The 19,751-nt window shown below is 37.4% G+C and overlaps 1 protein-coding gene across 4 annotated transcripts in view; it reads left to right on the plus strand.

Annotated features, from left to right (window-relative positions):
• The window catches only part of LOC137406655 (phospholipid-transporting ATPase VA-like), a 129,846-nt gene that overhangs the window by 88,268 nt on the left and 21,827 nt on the right, over positions 1–19,751 (plus strand). For 3 of the 4 annotated variants that reach the window (XR_010979932.1, XM_068093260.1, XM_068093262.1), the window contains 5 exons: positions 3,264–3,401; positions 6,139–6,308; positions 7,756–7,882; positions 8,274–8,368; positions 17,454–17,698. Coding sequence is in view for 3 of the 4 variants with exons in the window: in XM_068093260.1 (XP_067949361.1) it covers positions 3,264–3,401; positions 6,139–6,308; positions 7,756–7,882; positions 8,274–8,368; positions 17,454–17,698 (775 nt within the window). In the remaining variant the exon portion in view is untranslated. The remainder of the gene's footprint in view (positions 1–3,263; positions 3,402–6,138; positions 6,309–7,755; positions 7,883–8,273; positions 8,369–17,453; positions 17,699–19,751) is intronic. The other variant, XM_068093261.1, reaches the window with a different exon arrangement.

The raw sequence follows: 19,751 nt of genomic DNA on the forward strand, positions 1-19,751 counted from the left end.
AAATTACTATAGGTAGAGAAACACTTATGTAAGAATTTGACTTACAAATATTTATTTGTATTTACCTGTATAATAAAATCACAATACGCATATACAATATATATAATAAGTAAAAGTGTATCAATGATTTTTTTTTAAATCAATTTGTGAAAAATGAATTTGCCCAGGGGGTCTCAAATTGCCTAAAAAATTTGCCTGGGAAAGGGTTAATATGTCATTTAGCGTGAGCAATCAAGAAAAGCCGTTACGGTATCTGATGAGAGCGATGAAAATTTTAAGGCCTGTGTAGTTCAGTGTTTAAATGCGTGGGTTGAAACTTGCGGTTGCAATCTCTGTGAGTTCAATTCCTGCATGAAGCGAGTATTATTCTAATAGCTATAGCTGAACAGACGGACAGACACTGAGATTTATATATTTATAGATTGTTATATTTAGTTTACATCTATTATTTTGGTTAGTGTAGTTGTAATTCATTCGCACCCGACTAATTTCTAGGCGATTATCCCCATATTCCGCCAACTTTTCAGAAAGTTGCCGTAATTCAAATTACTACTACAAGAGACAGACTTGAGATGATTTACTCATTCAAATTTCACAAGAACCAGCCAAGTCTCCTCTTTCAATTTATATTACATTCATATAGACAACTTATATCCTTTTTTTGTAGATCCGTGCCTCAGAGAAGGTAGTTTCAGAAAGTCTCCAATTTTGAAAAAATTGTTATTTGCTAAAACAAAGTTAGATTTGTACCATAAAAATTGCAAAATATACAAAGTTTGACTGAAATTACTTATTTATTATATACAATACATAGTTACGAATGTTATTTATACATATGCAGTTAGTCATGAACATGAAAATCATGAAACTCTAACTTCAAACTTTTCCTCACGCGTATCATCTTTCAAACAAAAGCGTAGCAAATCTACATGCCAATATAACTCAAATAAATTGTTTCAAATAATAAAAATATGTTCAATAACTCTGTTCTTGTCTTTTCAGACTTCATAGGCAGCTCTAAGAATCAATATGATCCTATCGAAACTGAAAGATAACGCTAGTCTGTCTACGGCTGGCATAACGATTCAAATTGGCCAAATTAAAAGTTAATAAAAACTTTGAAACATTAAAAATAATGTTTTAATTTGATTTATGCAGTCTTCCAATGTCTTACCACTTCTGAATCTGCATATTTACTTCTGGAGTTGAAAAAAATTATCGCGAACGGTAAAATTTCAAGTTGACATTATGATTTCCGGTTTTGGTAGATATTGAGATGGGTGTACTAATTGGATTATAATTTTGCCAGAGACGTCATAGAGGCATACTTTAAAGTTTGTCTGATTGGCCAGAAGTTTTTCTTTCTAACTAGTAAAAAATATTTTTTTATAATTTGAAAATAACAATGCAAGAAGTTGGTAAATTTCAAACGCGAGTCAACTGGCGTTGGGTGCCTAGCAACATTATAAATACGCGAGTTAACTCAGGCCTGGGTGCGAATGAGTTGATAGCTAAAAAATTGTCAAAAATAGATTGGTTTGCTGTTTGTGTTGTTACCTAAATTTGTGCAATACCTGACCTCTGACTTATGTGTAACATTTCTGGATTAATCAGAGAAACCAATTTTATAGGCAAAAATGGCAGTACCATACTTGAAATGGTTGCTTTATCATAATGACATTTTGTTCTCATACATGGTTACAATAAGTATTTTCAGTTTTCTGTAAATCCATCAAACAGATTGCATGGGAGTTCAATGGTTTGATTGGTATGATTGTTGAAAACGGTGACTCGAACGGAAAACTTGTTGGTAGAAAAATGAACTGAAATCTGAGGGCGGATTTTTGATGAATGTACACAGAGCTTCAAAAAACTTCACATTTTGATTCCTTAGCAATTAGACACGAGCAAATCCTAATGCAAATTTTTTTTAATAGCTTTTAGCTCACTCGATTTGGCTTCCCTCTCTCCTGCTTGGCTACCGTAAGTCCTCATGCTCAAGCCGCGCGGCTTGTTGTTGGGCGCGGCTTCTGGTTCAAGGTCGTAGACCGCGGCTAAAGGCCATTCCTTTAAAACTTCGTGGGGCTCAGGGTGGCTTCTTGATAAATGCGGTCTCTGCTCAGCTCCATCGCTTCAAGTCGATATGAATTCATGACACACGAGTGAGAGACAAGTGGTTGGGGGCGTGTTAATACCTGCTGATATCGAAGCAGAAACTATGGACCAAACTGAGTGCTAAACTCACCACATCAAACAAATTGCAGCAAGCCACAGGCGTTCAGTTATTTCACATCGTTAGCAGCAGCAAGACTGAACTCATTAACTTGATACAACCATGTCCACTAGTGGTAAACCTTCACGAAAAACCTACAGTGTAGCTTATAAGCCCTCTAACAGCACAATAAAAATCTAGCTGAGACATGGCAAGTAAGTTCTTGATGCAAATGTTCAGGAATTTTAATTCGAATTTGGAAGTAAAAGGAAATCCTTTTCACATGTACCGATGTAGCCAGTTTTCTTATTCAAGAGGACGGGGTATAGCGAAACCCATATGCGGCTTGTTGGTAAGGGCGGCTAGAAACCACAGATGGTTTGTTGGAGGGTTATTTTTTCCTTCGTGAGACATCTGTTTGCGAGCTCAAGCCGCGCGGCTTGAGCATGAGGACTTACGGTATTTGTTTTTAGTAGACGACAGAGGCCTTGCTTGCATTTTAATATTTGTCAAGTATGTCACATGTATGTAAACATTAGAGTAATGCCTGGTTCTCATATACGCCGCTAGCGTTGGTGGCAGGATCGCAGCGCTATCGGTGGTAGGATCGCAGCGCTATCGGTGGCAGGATCGCAGCGCTATCGATGGCAGGATCACAGCGCTATCGGTGGTAAAATGGGGATCTACAAAAGTATGTGCTGAGTACCATCTCTAGTTGCCAGCGGTCAACGCAAGAGCTCAGCGCTGTTCAACTTTCACAAGAACCCTCAAGCAAAACATTCTCGATATGCGCTGTACAGGTGAAGGTCAGCATTTTTGAAAGAGCCTGTCGAAAGGTTATTTTCACACGATGATCAGCGATGCTGTTTTATGTAAACATGAGCTGCCAAGCATGAGATCCAAGCGCAAGTGTTTTGCTGCGCTTTTTGCTACTGTTTTGCGAAATTTCCTGCTTGGTCTCGCAACTGATGAGAACCAGGCTTCCTACTTTATTGCATTAGGGGTCAAATGGTTAGCATGCTTCCCTGATTGTATGGTTGTAACATTTTAGCGTCGTCCAATACATTGAATGTGCCTGTCACGACATTCACACCTGTCAAAACAGCTTTTAGAAAACTTGCAGAACGAATTCGGCGGTCATTTGCTGGTGATGATGACAGCAACATAAGCTTGAACAGCATGAATTTAGGTGAGCACCATTGAAGTGTGTATTATAGTAACTTACTAGTTATATCAATGTGTGTATTATAATATCTTACTAGTTATATCAATGTGTGTATTATATTAACTTAATAGTTATATCAATGTGTGTATTATATTAACTTAATAGTTATATCAAGGTGCGTATTATATTAACTTACTAGTTGTATCAATGTGTGTATTATATTAACTTACTAGATATATCATGGTGTGTATTATAATAACTTACTAGTTATATCAAGGTGTGTATTATATTAACTTACTAATTGTATCAAGGTGTGTATTATATCAACTTACTAATTGTATCAAGGTGTGTATTATATCAACTTACTAATTATATCAATGTGTGTATTATATTAACTTAATAGTTATATCAAGGTGTGTATTATATTAACTTACTAGTTGTATCAGTGTGTGTATTATATTAACTTACTAGATATATCATGGTGTGTATTATATTAACTTACTAGTTATATCAAGGTGTGTATTGTATTAACTTACTAGTTGTATCAAGGTGTGTATTATATTATCTTACTAGTTAAATCAAGGTGTGTATTATAATAACTTACTAGTTATATCAAGATGTGTATTATAATAACTTAATAGTTATATCAAGGTGTGTATTGTAATAACTTACTAGTTGTATCAAGGTGTATATTACCTATAATAACTTACTAGTTACCCTACAGGATGAAAATATTCGTTGGTTATAAAAATTCGCGATTTCGCGAACAGTCAATTCCGCGAATTATTAAATTCCGTGAATAGTTAGTTCTATTTTTAATCACGAGGGAGAATAACTACTGCATCAAATTAAAAACTAGTCGCTAGGCTAGTTTTTAATATAAATACTAAACGTAGTTGAGTTCCAAAACTTCTTTAAAATCATCGCCGGGTTTGGAGTTTTATTGCCATTGCATCAAACTTTACAAAATTATTCAAAGTTTTCACAAGTTATTCGGCATGGCTTCGTCATCGCAAAAAATTTCTCCTAGTTTTCTTACATTGAAATCAACTCCATCAATCTCTAATACCGAAGTTGAGGACGATCATGATTTTGATCTGGACATTATGGTATGTATTTGATTTGCAGTGCAGATACGTTTTTCCATAATTAACTGCATTAGTTAATTCTTTTGTTTAAAAACTGATCGCTTTCATTAAATACTTCAGCTATGGTTTTTGTACTTCCGTAACACTTATTAATATTTTTTCTTTTTTTTGTTTACTGCAAATTGAGAATGAAACAACCTGCTCCGAGTACGAAAACGAGAGACAAGTAGTAATATTCATCAAGGCAGGAATATTGGCAGAGAAACAACCAGTCAACCTACACCTTTCATCGACAACAGCTCTTTGATATCGCCGCAACAAACATGATTAAATTATATATTTTATTTCATGTATAGATATATTATTATTTATTACAAACTTGAGTGTACAAATAAAATATTTCAAATACAAATAAAATTTTACAAACGATGAATGGAGTAAATATAAACAATTTAGTCCATATGGTGGTTGTCTAGCAATAAAATTAAACTGGTACTCTTGATAAGTGAATACTAGTGTGTAATGGTGCTCTCTGACTAGTTATTTTAGTAATAGCAGCTCTGTCGCTGTCACTGTCATGAGTAGATGTTAAAGGCGATTCTCTCGCTGCTACATGACTGGTAAGGAAGTTATCATCAGAACTCTCCTCGTGGCTTACTACTGCAAAGTTCTGCCGGTTGGCCAAAGATTTGTGCTCGTAAAGGCGTTTGTGCTCCTTTTTTAAAACCAACATATTATCCTCGTTAGCAGCTGCGGTCACTTCTACCTCAATTTCAAGACCTCCCTGAATTATCGGTGATCTTCTAAGAATGACATCTACCACCCTTGCAATCATTGTGCTTCCGTCTATGTTTGAAAATCTCTCTCTCACACTAAAACAAATAATGAAGCGGTGGGGATGGCAAAAGTAAGTATTGCGTTTTACCGAAGAACCAAAGTAAAATTCAACTAATTTGGTAAATGTGAAAAACTCATTACTTACCACAAATTGTTGGTTCATCAAAGGCCTCCAAATATATGAATAGTTGTGAAAACTTCTGAATGTAGCAAAACATTTATAGCTTAGCACGATCGACCCGTATGTGTAGTTGTAAGCTAAATAGAAAACGAAACACGCAATGTGCGCATGCGTGGGGTTAACTCTATTGCTAGGCGTAATAGAGTAAACTCTTCATAGAGAGTGACAGTTTTCAGCCACGAATAAATTAATCCGCGAATATGCATGAAATGGCAATTTTGCGAAATATAACTCCGCGAATAAATTCATCCTGTAGTGTATATCAAGGTGTGTATTATAATAACTTACTATTTATATCAAGGTGTGTATTATAATAACTTACTAGTTATATCAATGCGTGTATTATAATAACTTACTAGTCATATCAATGTGTGTATTATAGTAATTTACTAGTTATATCAATGTGTGTATTATAGTAACTTACTAGTTATATCAATGCGTGTATTATAATAACTTACTAGTTATATCAAGGTGTGTATTATAGTAACATCTTAGTTATATCAATGTGTGTAATATATTATCTTACTAGTTACATCATGTTACTAGTTACATTTAAGAGTTGTTTGTCTATTTTAGGAATATGTCCGATATTTGATACGCTTTTAATTTGGAGATTGTTGTGTGGGTTATCTATGGTCAAGTGTTTGTCTCATAGGTGACATGTCTATGCTAAGCCAAAGGACACTCACAAGCAGATACGAGGCTGAAAGTCCTGATGAGCTAGCACTTGTTAAGGCCGTTTGCAAGTATGGCTGCCGGCTACTGTCTCGCTCTTCAGAATCAGTTTCAGTCTATCTGCCACTTGAAGGTACCCTCTCGTACAAGGTGAGCCCTTCTGCTTGTCAGAATGAAGTAAAGCCATGGATACCAGTAAATATGGTCAGAATGAAGTAAAGCCATGGATACCAGTAAATATGGTCAGAATAAAGTAAAGCCATGGATACCAGTAAATATGGTCAGAATGAAGTAAAGCCATGGATACCAGTAAATATGGTCAGAATGAAGTAAAGCCATATATACCAGTAAATATGGTCAGAATAAAGTAAAGCCATGGATACCAGTAAATATGGTCAGAATGAAGTAAAGCCATATATACCAGTAAATATGGTCAGAATAAAGTAAAGCCATGGATACCAGTAAATATGGACAAAATGAAGTAAAGCCATGGCTACTGGTAAAAATGGTGAGGTCAACAGACACCATGCATACACTTAACCATTGTCAATAGACACCATGCATGGACTTAACCATTGTCAACAGACACCATGCATACACTTAACCATTGTCAATACACACCATGCATACACTTAACCATTGTCAATATACACCATGCATACACTTAACCATTGTCAATAGACACCATGCATACACTTAACCATTGTCAACAGACACCATGCATGGACTTAACCATTGTCAATACACACCATGCATACACTTAACCATTGTCAATACACTCCATGCATGCACTTAACCATTGTCAATACACTCCATGCATGCACTTAACCATTGTCAATAGACACCATGCATACACTTAACCATTGTCAACAGACACCATGCATACACTTAACCATTGTCAATAGACACCATGCATGGACTTAACCATTGTCAACAGACACCATGCATACACTTAACCATTGTCAATACACTCCATGCATGCACTTAACCATTGTCAATACACTCCATGCATGGACTTAACCATTGTCAATAGACACCATGCATGCACTTAACCATTGTCAACAGACATCATGCATGCGCTCGACCATTTTCAATAGACACCATGCATGGACTTAGCCATTGTCAACAGACACCATGCATACACTTAACCATTGTCAATATGGACACCATGCATGCTCTTAACTAACCATGTAGGCTCCACCTGGCTCAATATTCCAAATAAAAAAAGTTCTTTATCAAATTTCTGAACGGCTCACATGTAGCCAGCCATGTAAAGGAATTAACATCAAACAATCTACAATGAAGGTGATGAGAACAGAGCTCACTAATTGCTTGCTCATTGATACTTCAGCATTCTTCAACCAATGCCGTTTTCTCATTTTCTATGAGTAGTAAGTAACTCTCCAAGGTTACACCGAGAAACCAGAAAGCATTTTAGATGTTTTTGCAGATATTTTAGCTGGGTTCAACAAAGTGAGCAGCTTAAAAATGCAGGAGGAGACAAACTGCAATTGAGTAATTAATATGCTCGCAGTCCATTTGATATCTTCTGAAGTACCTCGTCAGAGTCTTCCATCATATTTGGTGTGCTTTTTAGGTTTTGGCGATGTTACCCTTTGACAGTGTGCGCAAGTGCATGTCCGTGGTGATGAGGAGGGAAAACTCGCAAGAAATCGTTGTGTACACAAAAGGAGCTGACAATGTCATATTTGATAAAATCAAATGTATGTAATCTCAGCATTGCCTATTCTTAGTTCAATATTCTATAACTTCAATTCATCAAATGGCTGCTCATAAAAACTAGTAAGCGTTACCAAATATATTCCGTTTTAGCAGCATGACACGCAGCACGCATGTCACGCTGTCTATTTGATGTTACAATTTTATACATGCACCATTTATCTTCACTTGACTGCATTTACTAGTTTTCAAGAGATCAAAGTCTCAGCATTTTTTAAATTAAGTACGAAAAGTTTAAACATTGTGCAGCATGTTTGTGATCTGCTACAATTATTGTTGCTGTGGTTCAGCAATCGCCTACCATCTATATCTCAATCAGTTGTTTGTGCCTCCGGTTACCTCTACCCAGAGCCAATTAACCTACTTTTCCTCTAGCTGATGAACAGAACCAGCAGCTGGTCAAGCAAGCTAGGATACATGTGAATCATTTTGCTAAGGATGGTCTCCGCACACTCTGTATGGCTAAAAAGGTGGGTGCTCTCATATACAGGGCTATTTTTATACACTGTGTTGTAATCATACACCGTTTTGTTATTTTACACTGTTTTTATCATATACTGTATTATTATCATACACTGTGTTGTTCCTGAACACTGTGTTGTTATCATACACTGTGTTGTTCACACACACACCGTGTTGTTTGCACATACTGTGTTGTCTTCATACACTGTGTCGTTCACACGCACGCATACACACACACACTGTGGTGTTATCATACACTGCATTGTTCGCACACATTTTGTTGTTATCATACACTGTGTTGTTCACACACACACACTGTGGTGTTATCATACACTGCATTGTTCGCACACATTTTGTTGTTATCATACACTGTGTTGTTCACACACGCACACACACACACTGTGGTGTAATCAACACTGTGTTGTTATCATACACTGTGTTGTTCGCACACATTTTGTTGTTATCATACACTGTGTTGTTCACACGCACACACACACTGTGTTGTTATCATACACTGTGTTGTTATCATACACTGTGTTGTTATCATACACTGTGTTCGCACATACCGTGTTGTTTGCACATACCGTGTTGTTCGCACACTCTGTGGTGTTATCATACACTGTGTTGTTATCATACACTGTGTTGTTATCATACACTGCCTTGTTATCATACACTGCCTTGTTATCATACACTGCCTTGTTATCATACACTGCGTTGTTCGCACACACTGTGCTGTTATCATACACTGTGTTGTTCGCAAACACTCTGTTGTTATCATACACATTGTGATCTCACTCTTACTCATTGATCATCATAATTAAAGCATAACTGCCATGAACAGCTTTCATTGTTTATTCATAGATAATCAGACACGCTGATTCCGATTTTGTACTCAAAGCAAAGATTGGTCCACTAACTTCCAAAGCCATTTTTGTTTTTGAAGGCTTTTTCACAGCGATTCATTATTGGTGTCGCAAACGACACAACTGGCACAACAAGCCCCACAATAAATATGTGACGTAGCCTAACTTTTTAGGGACGGAAGTTGGGGATGTTTAGTCTGATCTAGAATTATAGAGATTGTTGTCTTTAAACTATTTACTCTCCAAATTCAGCCTTCAAAATTGTTGTGTTCTCACTGTAATGTTCTTTATTCAATTGCTGAGTTTACAATGAACTGGTAAAAGACATCTCAAGTGTATATTTATAGCTGTTATATATAGCTGTTATAGCCAAAGTATTATCCTTGAATTATACATTAAGCAAGTGAATTTAATATGTAATAATTTGATAAATAACCAGCTATGTATGATACTATAATGACATAGTAAATTTTATTCGCAATGCATTGATTGTCCATTGTAATGTCCTAACACCTCCCTACTAGCTTGAAGTTGTATGGGTGACTTCAGCGATTAGATTGTCTCTGTGATGGCAATGAATACAATATCCCTGTTGTATTCATTGCCATCAGGTACTCTTGGATTTCGTCTCTTCGGTTTCGGTACTGTAGCTGCAGGCAATGGTTGTGATTTTGAAAGCCTGCTTGGAGTGGTTGGTATTTCGGCAGGTGGTTCGGCATATTCTGGTGAAGCATGTCTAGGACAAAGCTGTTCCAGATGTCCCTTCCAGGTTGGTCCTCTGGGTAGTATTCTAACATTGACTGTTCTGCTGCCCAATACTTTGATAACAACAGCTTTCACCCCATTAGGCTGTTTATGTCTTTTGGGTCCACAGTATTAAGCATAGCATGGTGATCCCACTGTGTGATGATGAACTGTTTTAGTTGATCGGTTACCCTGCATCTGTTTGCTTTGAGCTGAGTGAGCTGGTGATGGCAGTGATGTATTAATCTTTATCCTGATTTATCTCCCATTCAGAAGTTCACTGGGTGAGTAACTATAAGAGCGGTGGCGTTCTCCTATACATCATCAAGAATTCTTGCAAAGCAGACTGAGCTGAGAGATTCGACTTCTTGAGTGCTTGTTTGAAGGATTGAACTAGCCTTTCTGCAGCTCCATGGGTGGCTGGATACATTGGTTCTCCTGTCAGGTGAATGATTCCCCGATTTCCGCATCATTCTTGAAATTCTTCGAAAGTAAATACAGTTCCATTATCAGACACTATGGTATGTGGATATCCAAAGTGAGCAAAGTCCTTCGAGTAAATCTGTAGTGGCTTTGGTTGATACTGAAGTGGTAGCATGTATACATGGATACTTTGTTTAGGCATCCACTAACACCAACCAGTTGGTTCCCATGAAGTTAATTTGCATGGTCAATATGTACTCTGCTCCATGGTTTTTCTGGCATCATCCAAGGGTGATTTGGTAGACGATTCGGCTTGTTTTGATGCTCATTGCATGAAGTACATTGGTGTGCAGTATCTGTGATGTCTTGATTAATTCTGTGCCAGTAAACAGCAGTTCTAGGAAGTTGCTTCATTCTTTGCATGCCAAAGTGTCCAAGATGGGAAAGTTGAAGAACTTGTCTTTTGTAGAGATAGTGATATGACAACTCTTGTTTCATACATCAAGCATCCGCTATCAGCTGACAATGACATCTCGTTTCCTGAAGTCTTTTATGGAATAGCCTTCAGTCATAGTTCCAGCTTGGTTGCTGTCATGCTCTTTAGACCATCCATCCTTCAGATATCTCATCACTGTGCTGAGTACGAAATTCTTAGCAGTCTTTTTCTTCAGAATACCAAGATCTGTTGGATTCAGCTGACTTCCAATGTGTTTGATTGAGCAGACAGTGTCAATATATTTGCCTTCTTCCACCGCATCAAACTTGTTATCACGTCCAATTGGTAAGCGACTGAGTGCATCTACATTTCCATGTTCAGAGGTTTTCCTATATTCAACGGTATAGTCATACTGGTTGAGAGTAAGAGCCCATCTTACCAGTCTGTTTGCTGCCATAGCAGGTGTTGCTTTAGTTGGTCCAAACAGCGCTAGTAGCGGTTTGTGATCTGTCACCAAGATTAACTTCCTCCCATAGATAAACTGGTGAAACTTGTGTAGTGCATAGATGATAGAGCTTCCTTTTGAATTTGACTGTATTTTCTCTGAGTATCGGTCATTGTCTTGCTAGCATGAGAAATTGTTGTTTCACTACTATCTTTGTATCGGAGAAAGAGTATCGCCCCTAGCCCAACATCTGATGCATCACAAGAAATCCCGTTATCCAGAGAAGGGTCAAAGTGTGCCAACACCGTTTTGTTGCATAGCATCTCCTGCAGCTTCAAATATGTAGTCTGCTGTTCCGTATTCCAGTGCCATTGTTCTCCTTTCTTGATTAACTTCTGGAGAGGTACTGTAATTGTAGATAGATCTGGTAGAAATTTGTGGTAAAACTGAATCGATCCTAGGAACTATTTGAGAGTAGCCACACCGGTAGGTGCTGGCATCTTCTTTAACGCTTCTACTCATGCCCTCTTGGCTATTCCCTGGTTAGAAAGTTGATGTCCCAGGTATTGCACAGTTTCTTGTGCAAATGTGTATTTCTCCAGTCTGCATAATAGTCCTGTTTTGAAATCTTTCTAGAATTCTACCAAGGTTCCTCAGGTGATCTTCAACTGTGTTTCTGCTTACTAAAATGTCATCAAGATAAGCAGCAACTCCTGGAATATCCTGAGTTAGTTGTTCCATGATTTGTTGAAAGTATCCTGGGGCAGAGCTAATCCCAAATGGTAATATCTTATGTAGTAGAACTCCTCTGCGCGTGCTGAGAGCTAATCTCCTTTGACTTTCAGGTGTCAGAGTAATCTGATTATACTCATCAGTCAAGTTTAGTGAAACCATGTCCTCCTCCCTGCTTTCTCATCAGATCTTCTGGTAGTGGAATAGGTTGTCTGTGTGTCTCCAACTGATGATTCACTGTTACAAAGTAGTCTTCACATACTCGAGGTTTTCTTTTAGTTTATCCAGGCAGCAGTGCCTTTCTAATTGGTACCACTGGTGTCCCATAAGAGTTGAATTGAACTGGTTCCTATAATCCTCTTGCAGTTCTGGCGTCATAGGCTTGAGCTAGATCCTCTTGAATGGCAAAAGGTACTGGTCTGGCTTTGCAGAATATGGGTTGTGCATCTTCTTTGAAGCGTATATCTGATTAAAAATCCTTCAAGCATCCCAATTTTTTCTTGAAAAGATCAGGCAACTCCGAAGTAAGTCTTTCACATGCTGCTCATAGATTTCCATCGGATTTAATTTGCTTAATCTCCTGCAATTGACATTGGTTGATTAATCTATCAACTGAGATTCCAAGTTGTCGAATACCATCTCTTCCTAGAAATTTGAGATTCGGTATTCTGCTTACAACAAAATGTAATTGCTTCTCATGTTGATGTGAATCTAGCTTTGTTTTGACGAGACAGACTCTTAGTATGTCGATCTTGTCCTTTGTTGCAGACTCATAATGAACTTCTCAAGTTTTGAGTGTAAGGCTCCCCATTTTCCTCCAGTTGTCCAGGGATATGAAGTTTCTCGCTCCAGTGTCCATTTCTAAGGTCATTATGTGACCTTGTAACTCAAGGATGACATGTAGCTGTAGGTTAGTGGTGACGGTTTTGACGGCCTTCACTAAGTTCAGCAGCTTAGCACCTTTGTGCTTTTTATGGCAGACGACTTCTAGATGTCCTGTAGGTTTACAGTAATTGCAGGTAGATTTCTTATATCTGCATTCGGTAGATTTGTGGTTAGATTTTCCACACCGGTAGCATTTCTGTTGATCTGCAGATGTTGACGGTTTTGAAGTTGTCGTCTTCTTGTTTACCACTTTGACAGGATTCGCTGTACCGTAGACTGTTTCCTTGGCCACTTTTGCTGCTTCCTCTATTTCTATAGCTATTTCGATTGCTCTGGCAAAGGTAAGGTTTCATCTTTCAATTTGAATAGTACTTTAAAGGTTGACTTGTGCCAAAATTCACATTACAGTTATTTGGTATCAAAAGATTCACCATGTCTTACTCTGTTGTGTTGTAGGTGCAAAATGTGTGGGAATGTGATTATAAGCTCTTAAAAACTGAAAAATGAACAGTTAATCGCAGCCACGCGAGACCGCCGTAGTTTGGATTCTCTTTCCAAACGGCTCAAATGGGACGTAGTTGTTACAAGATGGTTTCTGTTTACACTTTCATGCAACCTCATTCGTCGAAATATTTTCACAAATATACTTCACGCATTCAATTACACCATGTCCATTTTTCTTACGCGTCTGTTTTATCGTCATTGTAATGCTGTCACTTATAGAACTGATATCTTATAACTTACTGTAAAAAATCGTTTAATAGTTTTAACCTTAGCTCGAAGGAGTACAGTGCTGGACAAAAGTTTGAACTCACCATGCATTATTGACGATATTGAAAATGTGTTAGAGGTTATTGGCTTTTATTTTGGTTCAAACCATGGCAAATTATATATCAAACTGTTTAGAAAAATACTGGCTATACAATGAAATAGGTTTCTATTTTATTATAAACATATCAAAAGTGATCAGGAAGGATTTCCGCAATCATATATGTCATCAACGAAAAAGTCTACTATGACTTATGTTTTGCAACATTAATTTTGATCAAAAACTTTGTATGTGACAAAAATAAGGTTAAAAATTAACTCTCTTATAGGTTGGTGGCCCTGAAAAAAGTTCCTGGAGTTGTTTGAAATAGTTTAGTATTTAATAGCACTGCCCTTGGCTTTGATAACCATTTGACATTGTTTTGGCCTGCTTCTAACAAGTTTGTCCAATTCTTCTACAGTGATGACATGGGTCCAGCCTCTCACTATCTTTTCTATCAGCTCACTTCTACTTGAGCGCTTTTCTTTGCTGATAATTGTCCCAATCCTCTGCCATAGATTATCTATGGGGTTTAAATTTGGACTCTGCGCAGGCCAGTTGATGGAACACACTCTGTTGTTTTCCATCCATTCTTTGACTTTTTTACTCGGTGACAGGTCGCGTTGTCATCTTGGAACGACCACAATTCTCTGTCGGTAAAGATTTCTCGAGCGCATGTTAGCATCTTTCCACACTCAAATGTATTTTGCTCCATTCATCAAACCATCACAAACTTTCAATTGTCCTACTCCTGATGCACTCATGCAACCCCAAACCATCGCTGAAGTTGGGCGCTTGACTGTTTGGAGGATACAATCTGGTCGGTACTCTTCTCCTGGTCTTCCACAAAATTGTTACCTGCATGGTTTTGTGCAGTGAAAGTTGATTCATCAGAAAACAAAACTTTCTTCCAGTCAGTCTGTGTTCAGAACAGGTGCAACCTGGTGCCCACTCCAAACTCTTTTTTGATGGTTTTGTGTCAGCAGAGGTTTGCTCTTTGCTTTGCATCCCCTAAAATCACTGGCCGAAAGTCTCTTTCTGACTGTTCTAGGGTCAACATTACCACTTGTACTTTACTTCCAGTTCTTAGCCAATTCTTGGCTGGTTTTAGGACGATCAGCAAGAGACAGCTTGGCAAGTGCTCAGATGATTTTCAAGGTCTTCCAGATCTGGAACGCGCTTAAGGCTTTTGGTCTAATTCCAGCGCTTCAAAGTTGATCTTACACCTTTCTCACTTCATCCAACTTTTTGGGCTATCTTTTTGGCAAACATTTTTGTGTTTATGTGCAGAATAACTCCTTGCTTATTTTCAGAAAGCATGGCGGGCATGATGTGTGCATGTAGTGTATAAAGAAACAGAAAATTAGTGTATAAAAAGTCCACTGTTTGATGCAACTTTTATATGCTATGGAAGGCTTTGTCTGTTGCACATTCTTTGCTAAAATGCCAGAAATTCCTCAAATTCAATAAAAGATAAAAAGAAAAATCTCATCACGATTGGATTTCGGCTTTATGGGGTGTTTAATACAGCCAATTTTTTTGAAAAATTTGATAAAATAGTCATTTAATATTTTAATACTTTAATCATATTATGTAATATTTATATTAATATTTAATATGTATCATGTAATCAGTAAGAGTTCAGCATCATTTTGAACCAAAAATGGCCTTGATAGGATTAAAATTGATCTGTATATGACAATTTGAACAAATGCATGTAAGGCCCTTAAGAAATGTAAGGGTGAGTCCAAAATTTTGTCCAGCACTGTACATATCATTGTCTGATAATCATGACGAGCCTGTTAGTCACTTGTGATAATCAAATAATGCTGCAGAAATTATTTGCGAAGCATTGGGTCACATGATCAGATTACGACTTGACGATTAGATCAAGCCGAAACAAAACTGTAAAGTAGCGAGCATCTATATTTGATACGGGGTCTTCGGTAAAGCCCGAAATGTTTGTCATAATCTAATGATACGATAAGTTTTATATTGAGCTTTTTATTGGCCTTTCAATTCACGTGAGCACAGCACGTGACAAGACAATAACCAACTGTAATGACTACGTCAGAGAAATAAAGAGGTTCTAATCTACGGCGCTTTTCGTTTTTGAGCTTTTAAGAGCTTGTAATCATATTTCCACATATTTGGCACCTACAACACAACAGAGTATGGCATGGTGAATCTTTTGATACCAAATAACTGTAATGTGAATTTTGTTGCAAGTCAACCTTGCTTCATTCCCGACTGAGCAGATGAATCTTATACATAAAGCTTCATCTTGTGCATCGGTAATACTTGCAAAGTCACAAGTTGTAGCATCATGTCTTATTCTTGCTGCTAACTCTTGAATTGTCTCTTCTGGATTTCTTTTCATATTGCTCCAGTAACGATATCTTTCTCTCACAATGAAAGTTCTAGGGTAGTATTGAGTCATCATGTAGTCCTCAATATCTTCCATTGTCAGTTTGTTGACTTCTTTCTTGGAAGTTTGTTGATCTGACCAATCAGATAATTGTTTGTAAATAACTTTTGATTGGTTAGAAATATGTGGAACTCTGTCTTCAGTAATACAATTGGCTCCTATGGATGTCCTGAAGCGCAGTAAATAGTCTGTCCACAGCTTTGTATTTGGGTCAAAAGCAGTCAAATTAGGAGGTTCCTCTTGCTTTTATTTCGGTCTTCATTAAAAGTACGATCAGCCGTCTATTTTCTTCCTTCTGCTGCTCCAGCTGCTCTCCCTGCTGCTGTCTCTGCTGTTCCATCTGTTCCTTCTGCTGCTCCATTTGTTCTCTTTGAAGAGCCATATGTTGAGTCAGCAGTTTAATCAGTTGATCAGTTTGAGTAGACATTGTAGGAAAAATCTAGAGTAGAGTTGAACTGTAGAAAGTCCAGCTGAAAAGTGTCCTTGTCGCCAATTTTATGTTGTTTTCTCACTGTAATGTTATTGATTCCAGTACTGAGTTTACGATGAATTGGTCAAAGGCATCCCAAGTATACATATATGTATAGAGGTGTACATTAAGCAAGTAAATTTAATATGTAATTATTCCATAAATAACCACCTATGTAGAATACTAAAACGACATAGTAAATTTCATTCACAATGTAATGCATTGATTGTCCATTTTAATGTCCTAACAAAAATAATCTGTCCTTTTTTAAAGGTAAATAAGCAATTTGACATTGCCTGTAGCTTGTTACAGTATGTTTAATAGGCTGAACACCGAGAAAAATGAGCTCACAAATGTGTGATAACCACGCTAGCTTGTGAGAAAATTGCTAGCGGTGTCGATTGCGACACCGAAATTGAATCGCTGTAAAATGCTTTCAAAAACAAAAGTGACTTTGAAAGTTATTGAACCAATCATTATTTTGAGTACAAAATCGGAATCAGCATGTCTCGTTTATTATAAAAAGCAATCAAAGCTGTTCGTGGCAGTTAGTCTTTAAACAAGATTAGCTTCAGGGCTGCCATTTATGGCACGCAGTTGTCTTCGATTTAGCGTTTTCAACTTATTCACAGGGTATTGCTGAGGATTGGTAAAGCGAGTCTTCATGCCAGTCCTTGTTGTCTAGCTTGAAAAACCTTTGAGTCTCCCTTAATGTTTTCATGCAGCTCATGTAATTCATTGAAGATTGATTCAATTTTACTTCAAATGGATTTTGTTTTCTTTGGCTCAGTATGGAATGTACTTCCAGATATAATTGCTGCCATAAGTGATCTAATTGATATGCGTAACTATATTGGCAGCTGCTAACAGAAGCAGAGTTTACCAACTGGTATGAGAGATTCAATACCTGCAGCATGTACAATCAAGAGGAGGAGCAGTTTATGTTGTGCAATGAACTTGAAAATGATCTCGAGTTGCTCGGTGCGACTGGCATAGAAGACAGGTTGCAGGATGGTGTCTCTGAATCAATCAAAGACCTTGAAGTCGCCGGCATCAAGGTCTGGGTGCTGACCGGGGATAAGCAGGAGACCGCCATTAACATTGGGTAATTATATACTTGCCTTTACACTCATTGTAACTGTACACTCATTGTTACTGTACGCTCATTGCAACTGTACACTCATTGTAACTGTACACTCATTGTTACTGTACGCTCATTGCAACTGTACACTCATTGCAACTGTACACTCGTTGTAACTGTACACTCGTTGTAACTGTACACTTATTGTAACTGTACACTCATTGTAACTGTACACTCATTGTAACTGTACACTCATTGTTACTGTACACTCATTGTAACTGTACACTCATTGTAACTGTACACTCATTGTAACTGTACACTCATTGTAACTTTACACTCATTGTAACTTTACACTCATTGTAACTGTACACTCATTGTAACTCTACACTCATTGTAACTCTACACTCATTGTAACTGTACACTCATTGTAACTGTACACTCATTGTAACTGTACACTCATTGTTACTGTACACTCATTGTAACTGTACACTCATTGTAACTGTACACTCAATGTAACTGTACACTCATTGTAACTGTACACTCATTGTAACTGTACACTCATTGTAACTGTACACTCATTGTAACTTTACACTCATTGTAACTGTACACTCATTGTAACTGTACACTCATTGTAACTCTACACTCATTGTAACTCTACACTCATTGTAACTCTACACTCATTGTTACTGTACACTCATTGTAACTGTACACTCATTGTAACTGTACACTCAATGTAACTGTACACTCAATGTAACTGTACACTCATTGTAACTGTACACTCATTGTAACTGTACACTGAATGCTGCATTGCAGAGTTATAAGACTGACTACCGTCTATCACACTATTCAAATCGTTATTCCACATTCTATGAAAAGTTTTACAGAATGCAATGAAACAAATAAGGAAAAGAAAAAAGAAACCACCAAACGCATTAAAACCAAAGTTGATAATGCGTATCCAATAAATTAACATACATGCAAATGTCACGAGTTCATGTATGCTAGAAAAAATTCTCCCCGTTTTGTTGCTTGGCTTGTGCAATGTTGCCGGATCTGTAGCTACCAATTGCGTTATACTTCCAACTATGCATTGTAAGCATAAGCTGTGATCTTCAAAAAGAGTATTGGTCAAAACCCTGGCAATAGCTTAAGGAGGTAGTTTTGGCTATGGCTTAGGAAGTTAGTTTTGACTATGGCTTAAGGGGGTAGTTTTGGCTGTAGCATAAGGAGGTAGTTTTGACATAAGGAGGTAGTTTTAGCTATGGCTTAGGAGATAGTTTTTTCAGCAAAGCGTACGCTTGATATACAATTTGAATGCCTACAATCAACCAATGTGTTAATGAGAAAAAAAACGCTCCTGTTTGCTGCTATTTTAATACATTTTCCATATATAGTTGCTTCACCACATGTTTTGGTTATTCAGCATGCCAGATGATGATAACACAAAGCTGGAGCAGACTCTACAAATACTACAAAAGTCTGCACCGCATTTATATGTCACTAAATGGATTTTGGAGTCGTGGTTATAGAATTAGACAATGAGACCGGTCTCATTTTGGTGGTTATATAATTAGGCCATGAAACCGGTCTCATTCTGGTGGTTGTATAATTAGACCATGAAACCGGTCTCATTCTGGTGGTTGTATAATTAGACCATAAAACCGGTCTCATTCTGGTGGTTGTATAATTAGACCATGAAACCGGTCTCATTCTGGTGGTTGTATAATTAGACCATGAAACCGGTCTCATTCTGGTGGTTGTATAATTAGACCATGAAACCGGGCTCATTCTGGTGGTTGTATAATTAGACCATGAAACCGGTCTCATTCTGGTGGTTGTATAATTAGACCATGAAACCGGTCTCATTCTGGTGGTTATATAATTAGACCATGAGACCGGTCTCATTCTGCATTACATCATGTGGAGTATGTATTCAATGTATTCGCTAAAAATTCTTTCTTCACACAAATAGGACATTTTAGAAAATTTTCCATAAAAATAGTTATTCATAGAAGTTGTCTATTTACAACCTATCAACACATTTTTTCCTTTCATGAATTAGGGTTTTGAGAGAATA

Source organism: Watersipora subatra, chromosome 10, assembly GCF_963576615.1.
Source record: "Watersipora subatra chromosome 10, tzWatSuba1.1, whole genome shotgun sequence".
In the NCBI taxonomy this organism is placed as follows: domain Eukaryota; kingdom Metazoa; phylum Bryozoa; class Gymnolaemata; order Cheilostomatida; family Watersiporidae; genus Watersipora; species Watersipora subatra.